This window comes from Clupea harengus, chromosome 13 (genome assembly GCF_900700415.2).
Source record: "Clupea harengus chromosome 13, Ch_v2.0.2, whole genome shotgun sequence".
Lineage (NCBI taxonomy): Eukaryota > Metazoa > Chordata > Actinopteri > Clupeiformes > Clupeidae > Clupea > Clupea harengus.
In genome coordinates this window covers 21,021,085-21,037,508 of record NC_045164.1, presented here as the reverse complement: position 1 = coordinate 21,037,508, position 16,424 = coordinate 21,021,085, and the positions used below count along the sequence as shown (strand labels likewise).

At 45.6% G+C, this 16,424-nt stretch overlaps 1 protein-coding gene across 5 annotated transcripts in view; it reads left to right on the top strand.

Moving 5' to 3' along the window:
• LOC105897402 (cullin-9) overlaps positions 1-15,588 on the top strand; it is a 54,384-nt gene extending 38,796 nt beyond the window's left edge. For 4 of the 5 annotated variants that reach the window (XM_031579455.2, XM_031579454.2, XM_031579453.2 and 1 more), the window contains 8 exons: positions 7,913-8,076; positions 9,479-9,572; positions 9,948-10,022; positions 10,404-10,514; positions 10,985-11,102; positions 12,563-12,696; positions 13,871-13,962; positions 14,118-15,588. In XM_031579455.2, the coding sequence (XP_031435315.1) occupies positions 7,913-8,076; positions 9,479-9,572; positions 9,948-10,022; positions 10,404-10,514; positions 10,985-11,102; positions 12,563-12,696; positions 13,871-13,962; positions 14,118-14,337 (1,008 nt within the window). In that variant the 3' untranslated portion in view covers positions 14,338-15,588. The remainder of the gene's footprint in view (positions 1-7,912; positions 8,077-9,478; positions 9,573-9,947; positions 10,023-10,403; positions 10,515-10,984; positions 11,103-12,562; positions 12,697-13,870; positions 13,963-14,117) is intronic. The other variant, XM_031579456.2, reaches the window with a different exon arrangement.
• Positions 15,589-16,424: the final 836 nt, after the last annotated feature.

The window sequence follows — 16,424 nt, the reverse complement described above, 5'->3', positions numbered from 1 at the left end:
TTCATTGTTCCAGGTGAACAAATTCGTACCAACAGTTTGCCATGCTCGATCAGGGATCTTATGGCTGATCATGGGTTCTTTGCTGTTGGATGGTCTGTGTTCAAGGCATGTGGAGCACTTTCCAACTGTTTCCTCAATGTGCTTGTTCATACCTGGCCAAAAGAGAATGTCCCTTGCTCTCTGCTTGCACTTTTCGATGCCCATGTGACCAGTGTGTATCCGTGACAACATCTCAGCACGCAGTGAAGTTGGAATCACAAGTCTCTCACCCTTGAATATGATGTCATTCATCTGGGAAAGTTCGTCGCGGTAGTTCCAGTACTCTGCAATGCTTTGTGGGCATAGTTTCCTCTCCTCAGGCCATCCGTCCTTGATGGTTCTTTTTAGTTGCTGTAGCTGTGTGTCCTTGTCAGTCTCTGCTTTGATTTCTTCCAGCTTTGCATCACTGACAGGTAGATTACTGTACAGCATGTGTACCTGCATGTCCATGCCCTCTCTGAGGCTCTCATCCTGGTCAGACAGAGACTTCCTGGATAAAGTATCTGCCACAGGGATGTCCTTGCCTGGTCTGTGTACGATGGTAAAGTCATACCTTTGCAGCTGAAGGAACATGCGTTGCAGTCTGGGTGGTGCTGCTGCAAGAGGCTTGCGAATGATGGACTCAAGCGGTTTGTGGTCACTTTCTACTATGACGTGATGTCCATAGACATACTGATGGAAGCGTTTGCATCCGAACAGAATGGCATAAAGCTCTTTTTCAATCTGCGCATAATTGACTTCACAGTCTGTGAGTGCTTTTGATGCATATCCAATTGGTCTGCCCTCTTGCAATAAAACTGCACCCAGTCCATATTTACTGGCATCGACTTGTAGTGTGAGCTCTTTGCTGGGGTTGAAGTATGCTAGGACAGGACCCGGTTCCCGTGTGATGAGCTCTTTAATCTTCTGAAAAGCATCTTCATGCTGCGTATCCCATATGAACTCACTTGTCTCTTTCAACAGGTGGCGCATAGGCGCATTGATGCTTGCAAGACCTGGGGCAAACTTCGACAAATAGTTCACCATGCCTAAGATTGTTACTAGTTCACCTTTGTCTTTTGGCGATTTCATCTCCTTGATGGCTGCAATTTTGGCTGGATCTGGCTTGATCCCGTCTTTGGTGATGAGGTGGCCAAAGTAGCTGACCTCGGTGGCGCAGACGACACTTTTTTCTGGGTTGAGTTTCACTCCTCTCTCTCTGGAGCGTTGCAGCATGGCACGGAGGTTTTCATCGTGCTCCTTTTTACTCTTGCCATGTATGAGGATGTCATCAACAATTGCCATGACTCCTTGTAGATCTCCATAGGTCTCGTTCACTTTCCGCTGGAACTCGTCCTGTGCGGATTTCACTCCAAAGGGTAAGCGCAGGAATCTGTACCGTCCGAACACTGTGTTGAAGGTGGTCAATTTGGAAGACTCCTCTGTGAGCTTTATAGCCCAGTAACCTGACTTGGCATCCATCACACTGAAGTAGCATGCTCCAGCTAACCTGGATGTGATGTCATCGAGGGTTGGTAAGGGGTAGTGCGGTCGTTTGATTGCCTTGTTCAAGTCTTTAGGGTCGAGGCATATCCTTAGCTTGCCTGTGCGTGGTTTTTCAGCTGCCACCATCGAGTTGACCCATTCAGTTGGTTCAGTGACTTTCACAATGATCTTTTGTTTCTCCATGCTCTGTAGCTCATCCTGCAGGCGATCCCGCAAAGCAATGGGGACACGTCTTGGTGGGTGGATAACAGGCACTGCATTGGGGTCAATGTGAATGGTGCACTCTCCAGGGAACAGTCCTATCCCCTTGAAAACGTCTGCAAACTCCTCCATTACAGACACTTCTTGTGTAGTGGACACAGAAAGAATGAGCTTGATCAGTCCAAAATCTAGGCATGCTTTTAATCCAAGCACTGGCGGTGCATGCGTGTCCACAATATGGAATGTCAGCATTGACTGAATGCTCTTGTATTGGCATGTCATGTTGTGTTTGCCTCTAACTGCTAGCTGTTCTCCGCCATAGCCATAAAGTGGGAGTGTAGAGGGCTGAAGTGCACTTTGAATTCCTAATCCCTTGAAAACACGTGAGGGAATGACATTGGTTGAGGCCCCGGTGTCCAACTTGAATTTGACTGTGTTTCGATTTGGCCCCACTTGCAAATTTGCAAAAGCCTGCTCAGTGTCTTTTGAATTGTTTCCTTGTGTAACTGCATCAATGAACATATCGTCACCGTCTGCATCTTCATCTGGTTCATTTCCCACTGACTGTATGGACTTCTTTCCACTGCTTGGAACGACATACTTTTGCAAAATGGTTCCATTTGTTGCATATCTTGCACTGTTTCCCTTTTGCTGGGCAACTGTCCATCCTGCCATGGGCCTTGTTTCCACAGTAGCCGCAGGGCTTCGCGTGATCACGGTATTCGACTGGCTTGTGAGCGTCATCTCCTTTTGTTCTTTCTTGGCGCGCTTTCCAGGCATCTCTCTTCAGATACTGCTTGCCAATTGCATGAACTGCATGTTCTTGTGAACTGTTTCTGTCATCTATTGTCTGAAGTTGCACTCGCGCTATTTCATAAGACCTAGCGATGTCTATTGCTTTGTCTAGCGTCAAATCAGATCCGACATTAAGCAGCTTCTCACGAACTTTATGTGAATGTACTCCGAACACCACACGATCCCTTATCATTTCTTCACTGTTAGCATATCCACAGTCCTTTGCAAGCAGTCTCAATTCTGTGACAAACTGTTCAAAAGGCTCGCTAGCTCCCTGTGTCTTCTCATGGAATTTGTAACGTGCATAAAGCACATTCGACTTCGGTAATACGTATGCTTCAAAGCGGTCATAATACGACTTTAAAACTTTTGCTTCTGCCTCTGTTAATATCCATGTATAATAGATGTCTCTACCTTTTTCTCCGACCCACAAAAGAAGATAGCTGCACTTCTCCTCTTCTGTTCTCTTCTTAAACGGACCCTTGAACATCAATTCCACGTGTAGTTTGAATTTTCGCCATGCTACGGGCAGGTTGATGGAATCCCAATCCATATGAGGTGAAGGTACTCCAGCGACGTCCATTCTGTTCGAGTCTTTTCCAAGTTCACTCTGACACCATGTCTTGTTTCGTACTGTATGTACAAAAATCAGGAGCACACCGACGTGCTATAAACTGTATTTTATTAATACTGATGCGGGAGTAACATAATATGTGACCTAGCTGTGTCACGTCTCACTCTAAACACACACTGAGGATGCGCAGTAGGAATGTAACATGTATAAATCATGAAGCGCACTGATTTGCCAACAGTAACATATCAAATAATATTCAATGTGAATATTACAGTACCCTCTTGACTACCTGTTGCATCTTCGTGTGTGTGTGTGTCTGAGTGTTCCACTTTTCTTTTTAGCACCTGCCCTCCCCTCTGTTCTCATGTTGCGGTTCTACGCACTCTTTGGGCTGAGTGTTGTAGCACACAGAGCTCAGCCCAGCTCAGACACACACACACACACACACACACACACACACACACACACAGAGCTCAGCTTTGCAGTCACACAAACTGCTGCTGCTGGTCAGAGATGCATGCTGTATGTGTGTGTGTGTGAAAGGCCAACGCAGAGGCAGTGTTTGTGTGCAGGTCGTGAAGTCCTGTGTGTGTCTGTCTGTCTGTCTCCCTCCCTCCCTCCCAAGGTCATAGTGCTGCTTTTGTGGAAATGTATCAAAGTCTTCTCTGAGATTTATTCTACTCTGAAGGGGGTGCTGCTCTCTTTCTGGACGCACCGAGCTTGGGTCTGCGCTCACCTCCCATAGTCTCAATAAAGGACAGTTACATATCAGGTGGTGTTAAGGACAGTTATATATCAGGTGGTGTTAAGGACAGTTATATATCAGGTGGTGTTAAGGACAGTTATATATCAGGTGGTGTTAAGGACAGTTACATATCAGGTGGTGTTAAGGACAGTTATATATCAGGTGGTGTTAAGGACAGTTACATATCTTGTGGTGTTAAGGACAGTTACATATCTTGTGGTGTTAAGGACAGTTACATATCAGGTGGTGTTAAGATTTTTCTTTGTCTTTGGTAGCAGCAGAAGTCTGAGAGGGTGCAGCCTCTCTATAGACTCATACAGAAGAATTACAGGATCTTCAGTCGCGTCGGCTTTGTAGCATCAGCATTTGACACAAACAAACAAACAAACAAACAAACAAACAAACAAACAAACAAGGCTGACTTCAGTCAGTTCTTTTATTGCCACAAGCGGCACACTGCAACACACACGTGTATTTTATGGAGGCGACACAGGACACAAACACACAAACACACGCAGGCCTGAGGTCGCTGTGAAATGTACGCTCTGCATTTGACCCATCCCGGACCATCCTTCCTCCAGGACCCTCCAGGAGCAGTGGGCAGCTTCTCAGCGCCCGGGGACCAAGTGAACCGTCCGTCTCGGTCACAGACGGACAGGAGAATGTTCTGTTTTTGTATGTTTTTCCTGTTGGGGTTCTTATTGGAGGAAACCCCTTGTGAACACGGGGAGAACATGCAAATGTCATATGTCAAGGCCTGAACCGGGCCTCTAAGCCTCCGTCCGTCTCGATCCGCATTCCTCACATGCCTAAGGGCAGATGGAGCCTGCTGGGGAGGCCCATCACCATAGTAACGCTGATAGTACCACTCATGCATGGGACCAGTGGCTCCTGCAGGGGAAGAGACTACTGATCATCACATCATCACACACACACACACACACACACACACACACACACACACACACAGAGACTAACAGGGAAAGAGACTACTGCTAAGAGTTTGCTCAACCTTCAGAGACCATCTCACACACACACACACACACACACACACACACACACAGGGGAAGAGACTACTGCTAAGAGTTTGCTCAACCTTCAGAGACCATCTCACACACACACACACAAACACACGCACCCACAGGGGAAGAGAATACTGATAAGAGTTAGCTCAACCTTCAGAGAGTACATGCAGCAACATCTTGGTGGAGACAGGCCTTTCAACACAAAACCACAGTTGCATGCGTTACACAATTGCCTATTAAAGTTAAAAATACCTCACTTGCCACAATGTCTTGCCTCAGCAAAACAGGCCCACATGATAATGCATATAACAGATGTGGGGAAAAAATTGTAGTTTTCTTTATTTTATTCTGTCTCTTTCTTTATTTTATTCTTTTTCGGGGTGCAGCAAAGGCTTTGCTGAGATTATTGGCCCAAGACTGAGGGAACAGGTAAGATTATTGGCCCAAGACTGAGGGAACAGGTGAGATTATTGGCCAAAGATTGAGGGAACAGGTGAGATTATTGGCCAAAGATTGAGGGAACAGGTGAGATTATTGGCCCCAAGACTGAGGGAACAGGTGAGATTATTGGCCCAAGACTGAGGGAACAGGTGAGGTTATTGGCCCAAAACTGAGGGAACAGGTGAGGTGAGGGCGGCGGTCGGCTCTGTGTCAGCCAATGTCTGGGTGTCGACATTGTCTAGGAATAGCAAGCCTCTTGGCCTCTTGAGAATGTACGGGCATGTGTTAGTGTCTCCACTTTCATGAATAACAGGTTTGTGAAGGCAGAGTGGTGGAGTTGAGTCCAGCTGCCTTGAGTTGAGTTTCACGGGCAGTGTCTGGGCAAGGCTGCAGCTCACGCCTCCCATTGAGAGAGCATAAGATGTGAAGCGGGTCATTCCTGATTGAGATCCCTGAACAGATTGCTCTCGGAGCCAAATCCTCTTGTCTGGGGGGAGGACCAGGGGAACCTCTGGATCTTGGCTAGTTTGGGGTGGGGGGGAGGAGGAGGAGGAGCTAGTTTAACATTGGCTACATGAGTTGTTAATTGCAGTCATGTTATAGGGCACGGTTTGTTATTCTCCAGAATTTCGTTTTGCAAGAGGTGGGGGGAGAGAAGATGGCGAAATATAAGACGCCTTAGAAAGAATCACTTCCTCATGGCCTGCTGTGGCCGGGACACTATTCGACAGAGTGGAAAAATAAACATGATCCTGTGAAAACGTTTGCAATGGTGCGTTCCGACTACTTAATTTTAGAACGTGAATTGTCCACGACAGCAGACACGGGCCAACACGCGATATGCATTTTTCAATAAAAACATTCCAGAGAGACAGAGAAGAACAATAACAAGAAAATAAAGGAATCATTTTGTTCATGTTTTGTGTGGCGCCGTAACTCAGGTCAAAACTTTCCATGAGCGCTGCCATATAGCTGCTGCAGCTGGGCAGTATCAGGGCAAAGCAAGGCAGTGTAGCCTTGGGGTAAGATAAGGAGCAAAAGAGACACACTCTTTCTGACACACACGCCCACACACACACAAAAACGTATTCATACTCTGACACACACACACACACACACACACACACACACACAGACTTTAAAAAAAAACTGGTGTGTAACACTCACTCTGTTATTTCATGCTCTCTGTCTTTGTCTCCCTCTCTCTGGCTGTGTGTGTGTGTGAGTCTGTCTGTGTGTGTGTGTGTGTGTGTGGCCTCCTGTAAAAAGAACTGTCAGATTAAGAAAGTTTTGAATGTTTTGTTAACCATTAGAGGAGTTCTTGATTTTTTTTTTTTTTTGTGCATGTGTGTGCCAAGTTCAAGGTTGAATTCCCTCCCAGTAGCAGCTGTAGCTGAGGCAGTATTAGGGCACAGTAGCCTTGGGATAAGATAAGGAGCCAACACGCATGCATACAGACTTCACAAAAAACAACTTCACAACTGAGTCAGATTGAGAATGTTTAGTGAAACAGCAGAGGAATCCATGATTTTTACACCAGACCTTTGTCCAGTGGCTCCTGACCTCACTGGTAGAACTGTATTGGATGACCTGTATGATGGTCTCTTAAAGGTTAAAGGTCAAGTCGTTGAAGGTCACACAGGAAGAGCGTACCGCCTTTTACATTTACATTTAGTCATTTAGCAGACGCTTTTGTCCAAAGCGACGTACAAGGGAGAGAATAGTCAAGCTACGAGCAATAGAACCTGGTGTAACAATAAATACTACTTTACATAACAAATATAACAAAATGAAATAAAAAAGAAAAAGAAGTGCAGAAATGTAACTGCTGTAATTGTAAGTTACGCACTAGTCGAAGTGCCAGTTAGGACGGTAAAGTGCTCTCTGAAGAGTTGGGTCTTCAAAAGCTTCTTAAAGGTAGAGAGGGACGCCCCTGCTCTGGTAATGCTAGGTAGTTCATTCCACCAACGTGGAACTTCAAGAACTACTTTTAGCATGCTCTTCGCTTCTGTTCTCCTTCCGCTTCTTTTTTTCTCCCTCTTTCACTTCCCCTCTTCCTCCGAGGGGAATTCTGCTTTCAACTGAAACCTTCAAATGTTACTGCGCGCTGAAAACTTTTACATTTTACATTGCTTGCCTGTTGAACCACAAACATAAAGGTCTTCAGAGAGCACCTCCCTTCCTAACTGGCACCTTGACTAGTGCTTAACTTGCACTTCAGCAGTTTCATTCCTGCACTTCTTTTTCTTTCTATGTCGTTTTTCTATTTCTTGTGTAAAGTAGTATTTATTGTTACACCAGGTTTTTATTGCTCTTAGCTTGACTGTTCTCTCCCTTGTACGTCGCTTTGGACAAAAGCGTCTGCTAAATGACTAAATGTAAATGTAAGGTCTGAGCCACCAGGTGCAACTCCGGAAAATACATGTACATCATTCTCGCTCTCTCTCATTTCCTGTTAAGTGTGTGTGTGTGACTGTGTGTAACTGAAGGGTTCAGACAAACTTTATTGTATCAGATGTGTGGGTAGCTGCCTCTGTGTCCTCCACTGATGCTTGTTGCCACGGATACTGCTCTTTCCTAACGCCACGCCTGCGTCTCTCCGTGCAGGCTCACTACCCGGCCAGCTGCAGCCACATGTCCCAGTGGATGGACGACGGCGGCTACTATGATGGCATGACCATGGAGGCCCAGAGTAAGCACCTGGCCAAGCTCATCTCTAAGCGCTGTCCCAGCTGTCAGGCCCAGATCGAGAAGAACGAGGGATGCCTGCAGTGAGTCCCCCACACATAACATAACCACATCAAGATCAATCTGCGCTTAAGAGTGGCCACTGTTGTTTATACTATATAACTTATATACTGTTATTACTTTATACTATATAATGGATGAAGATGATGTTGTATAGGGCATAACACTAATTACATGACGTTATAATGGTATAACAACACTAATTACATGGCGTTATAAGGGTATAATAACACTAATTACATGGCGTAATAATGGTATTATAACACTAATTACATGGCCTAATAATGGTATTATAACACTAATTACATGCCGTAATAATGGTTTTATAACACTAATTACATGCCGTAATAATGGTATTATAACACTAATTACATGGCGTAATAATGGTATTATAACACTAATTACATGCCGTAATAATGGTTTTATAACACTAATTACATGCCGTAATAATGGTTTTATAACACTAATTACATGCCGTAATAATGGTATTATAACACTAATTACATGGCGTAATAATGGTATTATAACACTAATTACATGCCGTAATAATGGTATAATAACATTAATTACATGGCATAATAATGGTATTAGGCAAACAGGTTGTGAAGATACTGAACGTTTTATTTCAGAGCGGTTAACTACTACTGAGCTGGTTCATGGTAACACCTGAATTTCCCTCAGGGATTAATCAAAGTGTATCTATCTATCTATCTATCTATCTATCTATCTATCTATCTATGGAGCATGTCATACATTCTAGGAAAGTGGCAAGAGCGATCTAGCTAACTAACCCAGGAAGAAGCCTCAGATCTCTTTTTTTTAATAGATCTGGCTCCTTCTGTTCTTTGCTGTATGTCACGATCTTGTTCATCCAATCAGAATTGGCCACATTGTTGCCCAATGGGGCTCTTGTCCCACTTATTTCTGGTTTAGCTCTTTTGTTGCTTTTTGGGCCCTCCACCATGATCTCATCATGATCTCTGTTTCCGGAGACAATGGTGTCTTGCCTTCTTTGGTATAGTTTTTAGAGAAGGCTGCCTCGCCCCGCCCAATTTGTCATGTTGCAGCCATTTTGTCTAACTGTTGCTTCTGTCACTCCGGATGTCCATGTTCCAGCATCAGCAATTCAACATTACATTCATTGGTAACCAAAAATAGTAACAAACACTAATTACATGACTAATAATAGTATAATAACACAAATGACATGACATGACAACATTGTTTTCTGTTGGTATAGTGTATAATCTGTATATACATATATCTGTCTACTTCACCGTCCAAGACAAACCTTCTGATGTATTTAGTGTTTATGTCATAGTATTGTAAGGCAAGAGTAAGAATTGATGCTTGTGTGGTTAAGCATGGTTTGCTCAGTTAGCTAACAGTTTGAAGCTGTAAATCTTTGGAATTCCTTCTTCGCAGTATGACCTGTGCCAAATGTAACCATGGATTCTGCTGGAGGTGTCTGAAGCCGTGGAAACCCACTCATAAAGACTACTACAACTGTTCTGCAATGGTGAGGCCTCATACACACAGACACAGACACCCCTCCACTCTCCTCAGATCAGATCATGCTGTGGTTTTATAAGTCTGCTAAGCCCCCCCCCCCCCACCACCACCACCACTGATATCTTCTTCCTGCCCCCCACTGATGTCTACTTCCTGTTCTCCTGTGGAACTCTGTGCAGAGGTTGCAGCGTGTCTGATGACTCACATGAGGCCTCCATGAACTGTGCTTTAGCTTCTGGGAATAGTATTCAATCATTCACTTGGGCATCAGCGTCAGGCTGACTGGAAAAGAATGACTAAGTTTGTCTGTCTGTCTATCTGTGTGGCTGTCTGTGTGTTTGTGTGTGTGTTTTCATGGTTTGACTGCTTTGTTGTTCATTAGGTAAGCAAAGCGGCCAGACAGGAGAAGAAGTTTCAGGACTACAACGAGAGATGCACTTTCCACAACCAGGCCAAGGTAACGTCCACCGTGTTGGAGTAGGGGTGTAAAGTTAGTGTTGTTAGTGTTGGAGTGGGGGTGTAAAGTTAGTGTTAATGGTGGAGTTGGGGTTTAAAGTTAGTGTTAGTGTTAGTGTTAGTGTTGGAGTAGGGGTGTAAAGTTAGTGTTAGTGTTAGTGTTGGAGTAGGGGTGTAAAGTTAGTGTTAGTGTTGGAGTGGGGGTGTAAAGTTACCGGTAGTGTTCGTGGCATAATGTGAAATCCCAGTATCCTGAAACCACACCGTAACAAGCACTTAGCACATCCTCCCCCCATGTCATCCCATCACACAGTCCTGACTTGAGACCCCTGTTAAGGCCATTCAGCTCATACAGTATGTGTTCCTCTGGTCCTCTCCCCAGGACTTTGCCATTAGTCTGGAGAACAAGGTGTCCTCTATCAACGAGGCCCTGCAGATGAAGTCCCTCACTTTCGTCATAGACGCCTGCAAGATCCTGGCACAAGCCCGCAAGGTAAGAACTGCCTGCTTTACATGTGTACAGACAGAGGCTTACTTATATAAGGACAGCCAAAGTGTTACCAACGACAGAAAACACCAGGCTGGAAGGTTTATACGTGTCTGAACCTTATGGGACAGTAGAAAGCATTAGAGTGATAAATATTGCGGAAAAAACTATTAATCTGACTCCATTCGATATTAAATTACCTACAATTGCGAGATCTTCATTAATGTAATTGCATGGCACATGAAATGTTATATGAATGGTTCATGAATGAACAGTTTATTAATACAATAGACGTTAAGCGTAAATGTTACAAGTGTCAGGCAAATGTAATGTAATGTACAACCCAAATGAATGAGTTTGTGGTGAATTGAATTGAAAATGAATTGTGGTGTGGTGTTTTGACCCCCTGACCAAACACCGTGAATGATTGTGGTGTGGTGTGGTGTTTTGAGCTGCTGTGCTTGCCCTGTGCCCAGGTGCTGGCCTACTCCTGCGTCTACAGCTACTACAACCAGGACACGGAGAAGATGGACGTGATGGAGCAGCAGACAGAGGCTCTGGACCTCCACACCAACGCCCTGCAGATTCTCCTCGGTGAGCGCCTACTCTCCTCACTCCCCTCCATCCCCAGGTGGATGCTTCTCCTCACTCCCCTCCATCCCCAGGTGGATGCTTGTCCTCACTCCCCTCCATCCCCAGGTGGATGCTTGTCCTCACTCCCCTCCATCCCCAGGTGGATGCTTGTCCTCACTCCCCTCCATCCCCAGGTGGAGGCTTGTCCTCACTCCCCTCCATCCCCAGGTGGATGCTTCTCCTCACTCCCCTCCATCCCCAGGAGGACGCTTGTCCTCACTCCCCTCCATCCCCAGGTGGATGCTTGTCCTCACTCCTGTCTCATGTCTGTCCACCTGTCCTCCGCCAGTTCGTCTTCAGCCTGCCCTCGTCTTCGACCTGCCTTACCCACGGAAGAGTCCGTCCTAAGTTTGATTTCCATTGAAAGCCGTAGACATGCGACACTAGAAAGCTGTAGTCGTCGACGCCACTGTCGCAATGCCACATAGGGCCATGGTATTGTTGTGACCTGGAGATAGTGGCAGATTAGCAACCTATGCTGCGTTGTGAGCAATTAACCAAAAGAAGGGCGAAGTCTCACTGGGGCACAGTGAGCTCACGAAGAACAGGATACATTCACAGGGGGCATTCCCTGGTGGGTTATGCAGCATAGAACAGGAACAGTAATTTTCAACAAGTGGGTGTCAGTTTACACGTAACTACTACTTCTCTCTGTATTTCCAGTGGCCATCAGAATCGTACCCCTCAGTGCCAGATAGTCTGGCCAACGTCCCCCACCCTCTCTCTCTCTCTCTCTCTCTCTCGCTCTCTCGCTCTCTCGCTTTCTCTCTCTCTCTGACAAAATGGTGACCCGCCACGCCACTCCCTGTCTGGCAGCTGGTTGCATTTTAGAGAAGGCCACGAGACAGAGAGTCTGTAGGCCTTCTCTAAAATGCAACCAGCTGCCAGACAGGGAGTCTCGGTACCAAAAAAAGGCAAGACACCTGTTATCAAAGGAAACAGCCAGCAGTATGCAAACTGTGCAACATGCAAACTGTTCGCAACAGATAGAACAAAGATTCTCGATGTGGTAAATTCAGTTAGTCTGCCTGATCGCTCTTGCCTTAAGCTTAGAGTTTTTGAGATTCTCCATGGACCAGCTCAGCAGCAGTTAACTACTCTGAAATAAACCGTTCAGTATCTTCACACCTGTTTGCCTTGAGCTTTTAGAAGTTCCACAACACTCTCTCTCTCTCTCTCTCTCTCTCTCTCTCTCTCTCTCTCTGTCTGTCTGTCTGTCTGTCTGTCTGTCTGTCTGTCTGTCTGTCTGTCTGTCTGTCTGTCTGTGTGTGCTCAAATAATTATACTCAGTCTTGAATACAGGACTTTGTGAGCATACAAACACATAGCTACCAGATCCCAGTAGTAAATACAGAAAATATACTTGAAAAAAAAAAAAAAACCTTCCTGCCCTAACTGTCTCGTCTCTGTGCTGCCCCCAGAGGAGACGCTGCTGCAGTGCACTGACCTGGCCTCCTGCGTGCGCCTGCTGAAACCAGAGCACCTCAACACCGGCCTGGAGCTCATCCGCCGCATCCAGGAGCGCCTGGTGGCCATTCTGCAGCACTCCACACAGGTGAGACCTGGGTTAGCTCAACACACCTGCACACAGATGAGACAGGTCAGCACACAGGTCAACACACCTGCACACAGGTGAACACACCTGCACACAGATGAGACAGGTCAGCACACAGGTCAACGCAACTGCACACGGGTGAGACAGGTCAGCACACAGGTCAACACAACTGCACACGGGTGAGACAGGTCAGCACACAGGTCAACACAACTGCACACGGGTGAGACAGGTCAGCTCGCCGCTAAACACACCTGCACACAGATGAGACAGGTCAGCTCAACGCAACTGCACACAGATGAGACAGGTCAGCACACAGGTCAACACACCTGCACACAGGTGAACACACCTGCACACAGATGAGACAGGTCAGCACACAGGTCAACACAACTGCACACGGGTGAGACAGGTCAGCTCACCGCTAAACACACCTGCACACAGATGAGACAGGTCAACACACCTGCACACGGATGAGACAGGTCAGCACACAGGTCAACGCAACTGCACACAGGTGAGACAGGTCAGCACACAGGTCAACACACCTGCACACAGATGAGACAGGTCAGCACACAGGTCAACACACCTGCACACGGGTGAGACAGGTCAGCACACCTGCACATACAGTAGGTTAGTGTGGGATCATTTTCTGTGCTTAGTTGAGAGGTTTTCTTTTTACTGTGTGAAAAGAGATGCCCTTCCTGTGTGGTCCCTTAGTTCTTATAAATGCAACACACATTTTGGTGCCTCTGCAAGGTTCTCTCTCTAATATGTAATACAGGGAACATATGATCAGGACTATGTGGACTTCCCTCAGGCAGACCTGTGCCACCATGTGACATGCATCGCCTATACATCTGCAGGAATGTTTGCTGACACAGATAATGGACACCACACACACACACATACGCACATACGCACACACACACACACACACCACGGGATGAAGCATGAGAGAGAGGGGACAATACCAGACAGAGTGTTTTAGTCATATGTCTGTATCCTCGTGTATTTCACGGATAGACACTTTGTGTCTTGGGTTGCATCCACAGTGTACACAGTGTGACCGTCCACCTGTGTACAGGCAGTGAGCTGCCTTCCTTGTAGGCCTGTTTTGTTGAATGTGCTGTGTGTCTGTCTGTCTGTCTGTCTGTCTGTCTGTCTGTCTGTCTGTCGGCAGGACTTCCGGGTGGGCTACCAGTCCAAGCCCGGAGCAGAGCAGGAGGCTGGGCAGGCATCAAACCTGCTCAACCAAGCTGCCACTAACAAAGAGTGAGTGCGTTTAATAGGATGTTAAGGCTCATTCATTCATGAAGGACAACAAGCTCTCTTCTCATTCCTCTCCCCTTTTCTCATCTCTCTCTTTCTGTCATCCTCTCTGTCGCTCTGTCTCTTTCTCCTCCGAACCACATTTGTGTCACCCTCAGGTCGAAGTCGGAGAGGGGCTCTGAGTCAGGCGACTCTGACAACAACAACTACACGGGCGAGGAGGGGGGTGACGAGGCAGAGGAGGACGAGGAATACGACGATGACTACGTCCCCGAGTGGCACGAGGACTACGACGAGGAGGACATCGACGAGGACGACTTCTTCTCTGACAACGAAGGATCCGAGAATCTGGAGAGTGACTTCAGTCCCTTTGACTGAGGAAAACGAACGCACGGATCCCACGTACATCCCGAAATACCCGAACCGGCCTCAGCATCTTCACTCTGAGCAGACACTGTAACCATAAGCATCCTAGAGTTACCAGATCGACAACAAAGCACTTATGGAAGATTTCAGCTTTGGTTGTGAATGTTAACAGTCGAATGCCATCCCCAAGGTTTAAGGGCAGCAGGGTTTGGTTGGCCTCTCGCATATTTGGTTTGAGTCCCATGTTATAAACACCCGGTTTTGGGGGTGGTTTCCCTTTTTATTTAACCATTATGAGGAGCCCTACTGATGCTCCGAAGGTCTTATTTGCTTTTCTTTTAGTCTTTGTTTTATATGAGACCTCCTGTCTTGTTTCATTGCCAAGCAGGGTATCAAGATTGGAAACTGTAAAGGGGGAGGTTCAAGGTCAGTGCTGCAGATGCACTAAGGTGTGTGTTTGTGAGAGCAGCTGACTACTTTTGGTTTGATAGGAAGTGCTATTTTCTTCTTTTTTACCTCTTGAACCTACCAATTGAAATAAGAAGGGATTAGTAATGCAGTTCAGAAAGCACCTTGTTTGTCAAAGTATTCTTTCTCGTTTTTTTTTTTTTTTTTAAATCCAGGAGGTGGCTGTTAAATATGTATTCCCTAATTTCAGTAACAAAAATGCCTTGATTTCTTTCTCCTTTTTTTTTTTTTTTTAATTCTTATGATTCATGAAAATGCCTTCGTATGTGTATTTCAGAAGTTCTGCATCTTCACTGTAGCTGCACATAAATTCAGCCCTTTGTGATTGTATTTGATGGGCAGAAGTGAGTAGGGTGTGGAGGAAGAAGCCTCCTTAAAGAGTTCCTGCGACAGGACTGTGTCGGGTGAATGTCCTAGCTGGTTGCTAAGACGGCAAGCTGGGAAGTGGGTCTGGTGGTTAAACCAGACAAGTGAGACAAACTGCTCCAATCCACTCCTGGACATCCATCACCGCGACAACACGTTCACAGGCAACATAACTCATAATCGCTATTACGCTCTTCATAGCTTTATCTGTCTTTATTTCTTGCAAAAAAGTTGAAAAATGAAAGTAGAACTTTTGGACATGTTTATGTTCAGTCATGCTGTTCAGAGATATCAAATATCTTGTCCCAGTTGGAATTAGCTTTAAGTTAAGATATCCTCAAATTCATATATTGTTCACCATTATAAAATGTTCTCTTTCTGAGTGAAGTTGTGCAACTTCAGCTAACTGAATAAAATGCTTTTCTCAAACTGCATCTTTGTGTGGTTGCTTCTGGGTTGGTGTATATTCCCCTACTGACTCGTGTAAGATAAATTCAGTTCAGTACAAATTTATTAACAAAACTTATTTTTATTAACAATGTGTAGGCCTTATAGAAATCAGAGTCTATGCATAGACACAGTGTACAAGACAAAGGCTTACAGAGAGCAGAGCCTGAGAAACAGGACAGCCTACAGTCCATCTGGCTTAGCAAGGTCAAGGCAGTGGCTACTTAGTATGTTTGAAGCTCGGGCGGAAGATTAAATGTTTGAAGTTTCTGGACAGATAAGGCAGTCTGCAGATGGGAGGAGAGGCGCTTACAAAGCCATGATTGTCACACAAAAATGATGTGTTATTGCTGAGAAAATAGGTATGCGGTGGTCCCAGTCTCCCAAGAAAATTACCTCAGTGGGTCAGGACTTAAAAGACCAACTTCTTCATACTTGTATTGAGAATGCATTCTCTAGCTTTGCCTTGACTGTACTCTGTGTTAAGTCAAGCCAAGCTGTATTGTGTCACTATTTACCAGTAAAACTTTTCTTGTAACAACCAAATGCTTCGTATGGTGGTCTCTCTCTAAACCAACACGCAAGAGTAAAAAATACTCTTACACTCGTGGCATGGTCACCGTAGCCCTAGTGCTCGAAACATAATTATGGGGTTTGTAGTTGTTAGGTGAAAATTCACGATTAAGATTACCTCGGACTCTGGACTTGTGTATGTATCTCTTTATTCAATATGCATATCGGGCTCGCTCACATCTTGGCAGGCGAGCAAGAAGCAAAGTTAAACACATCACACAAGGTTTATAAATGTTGAAGTTGGC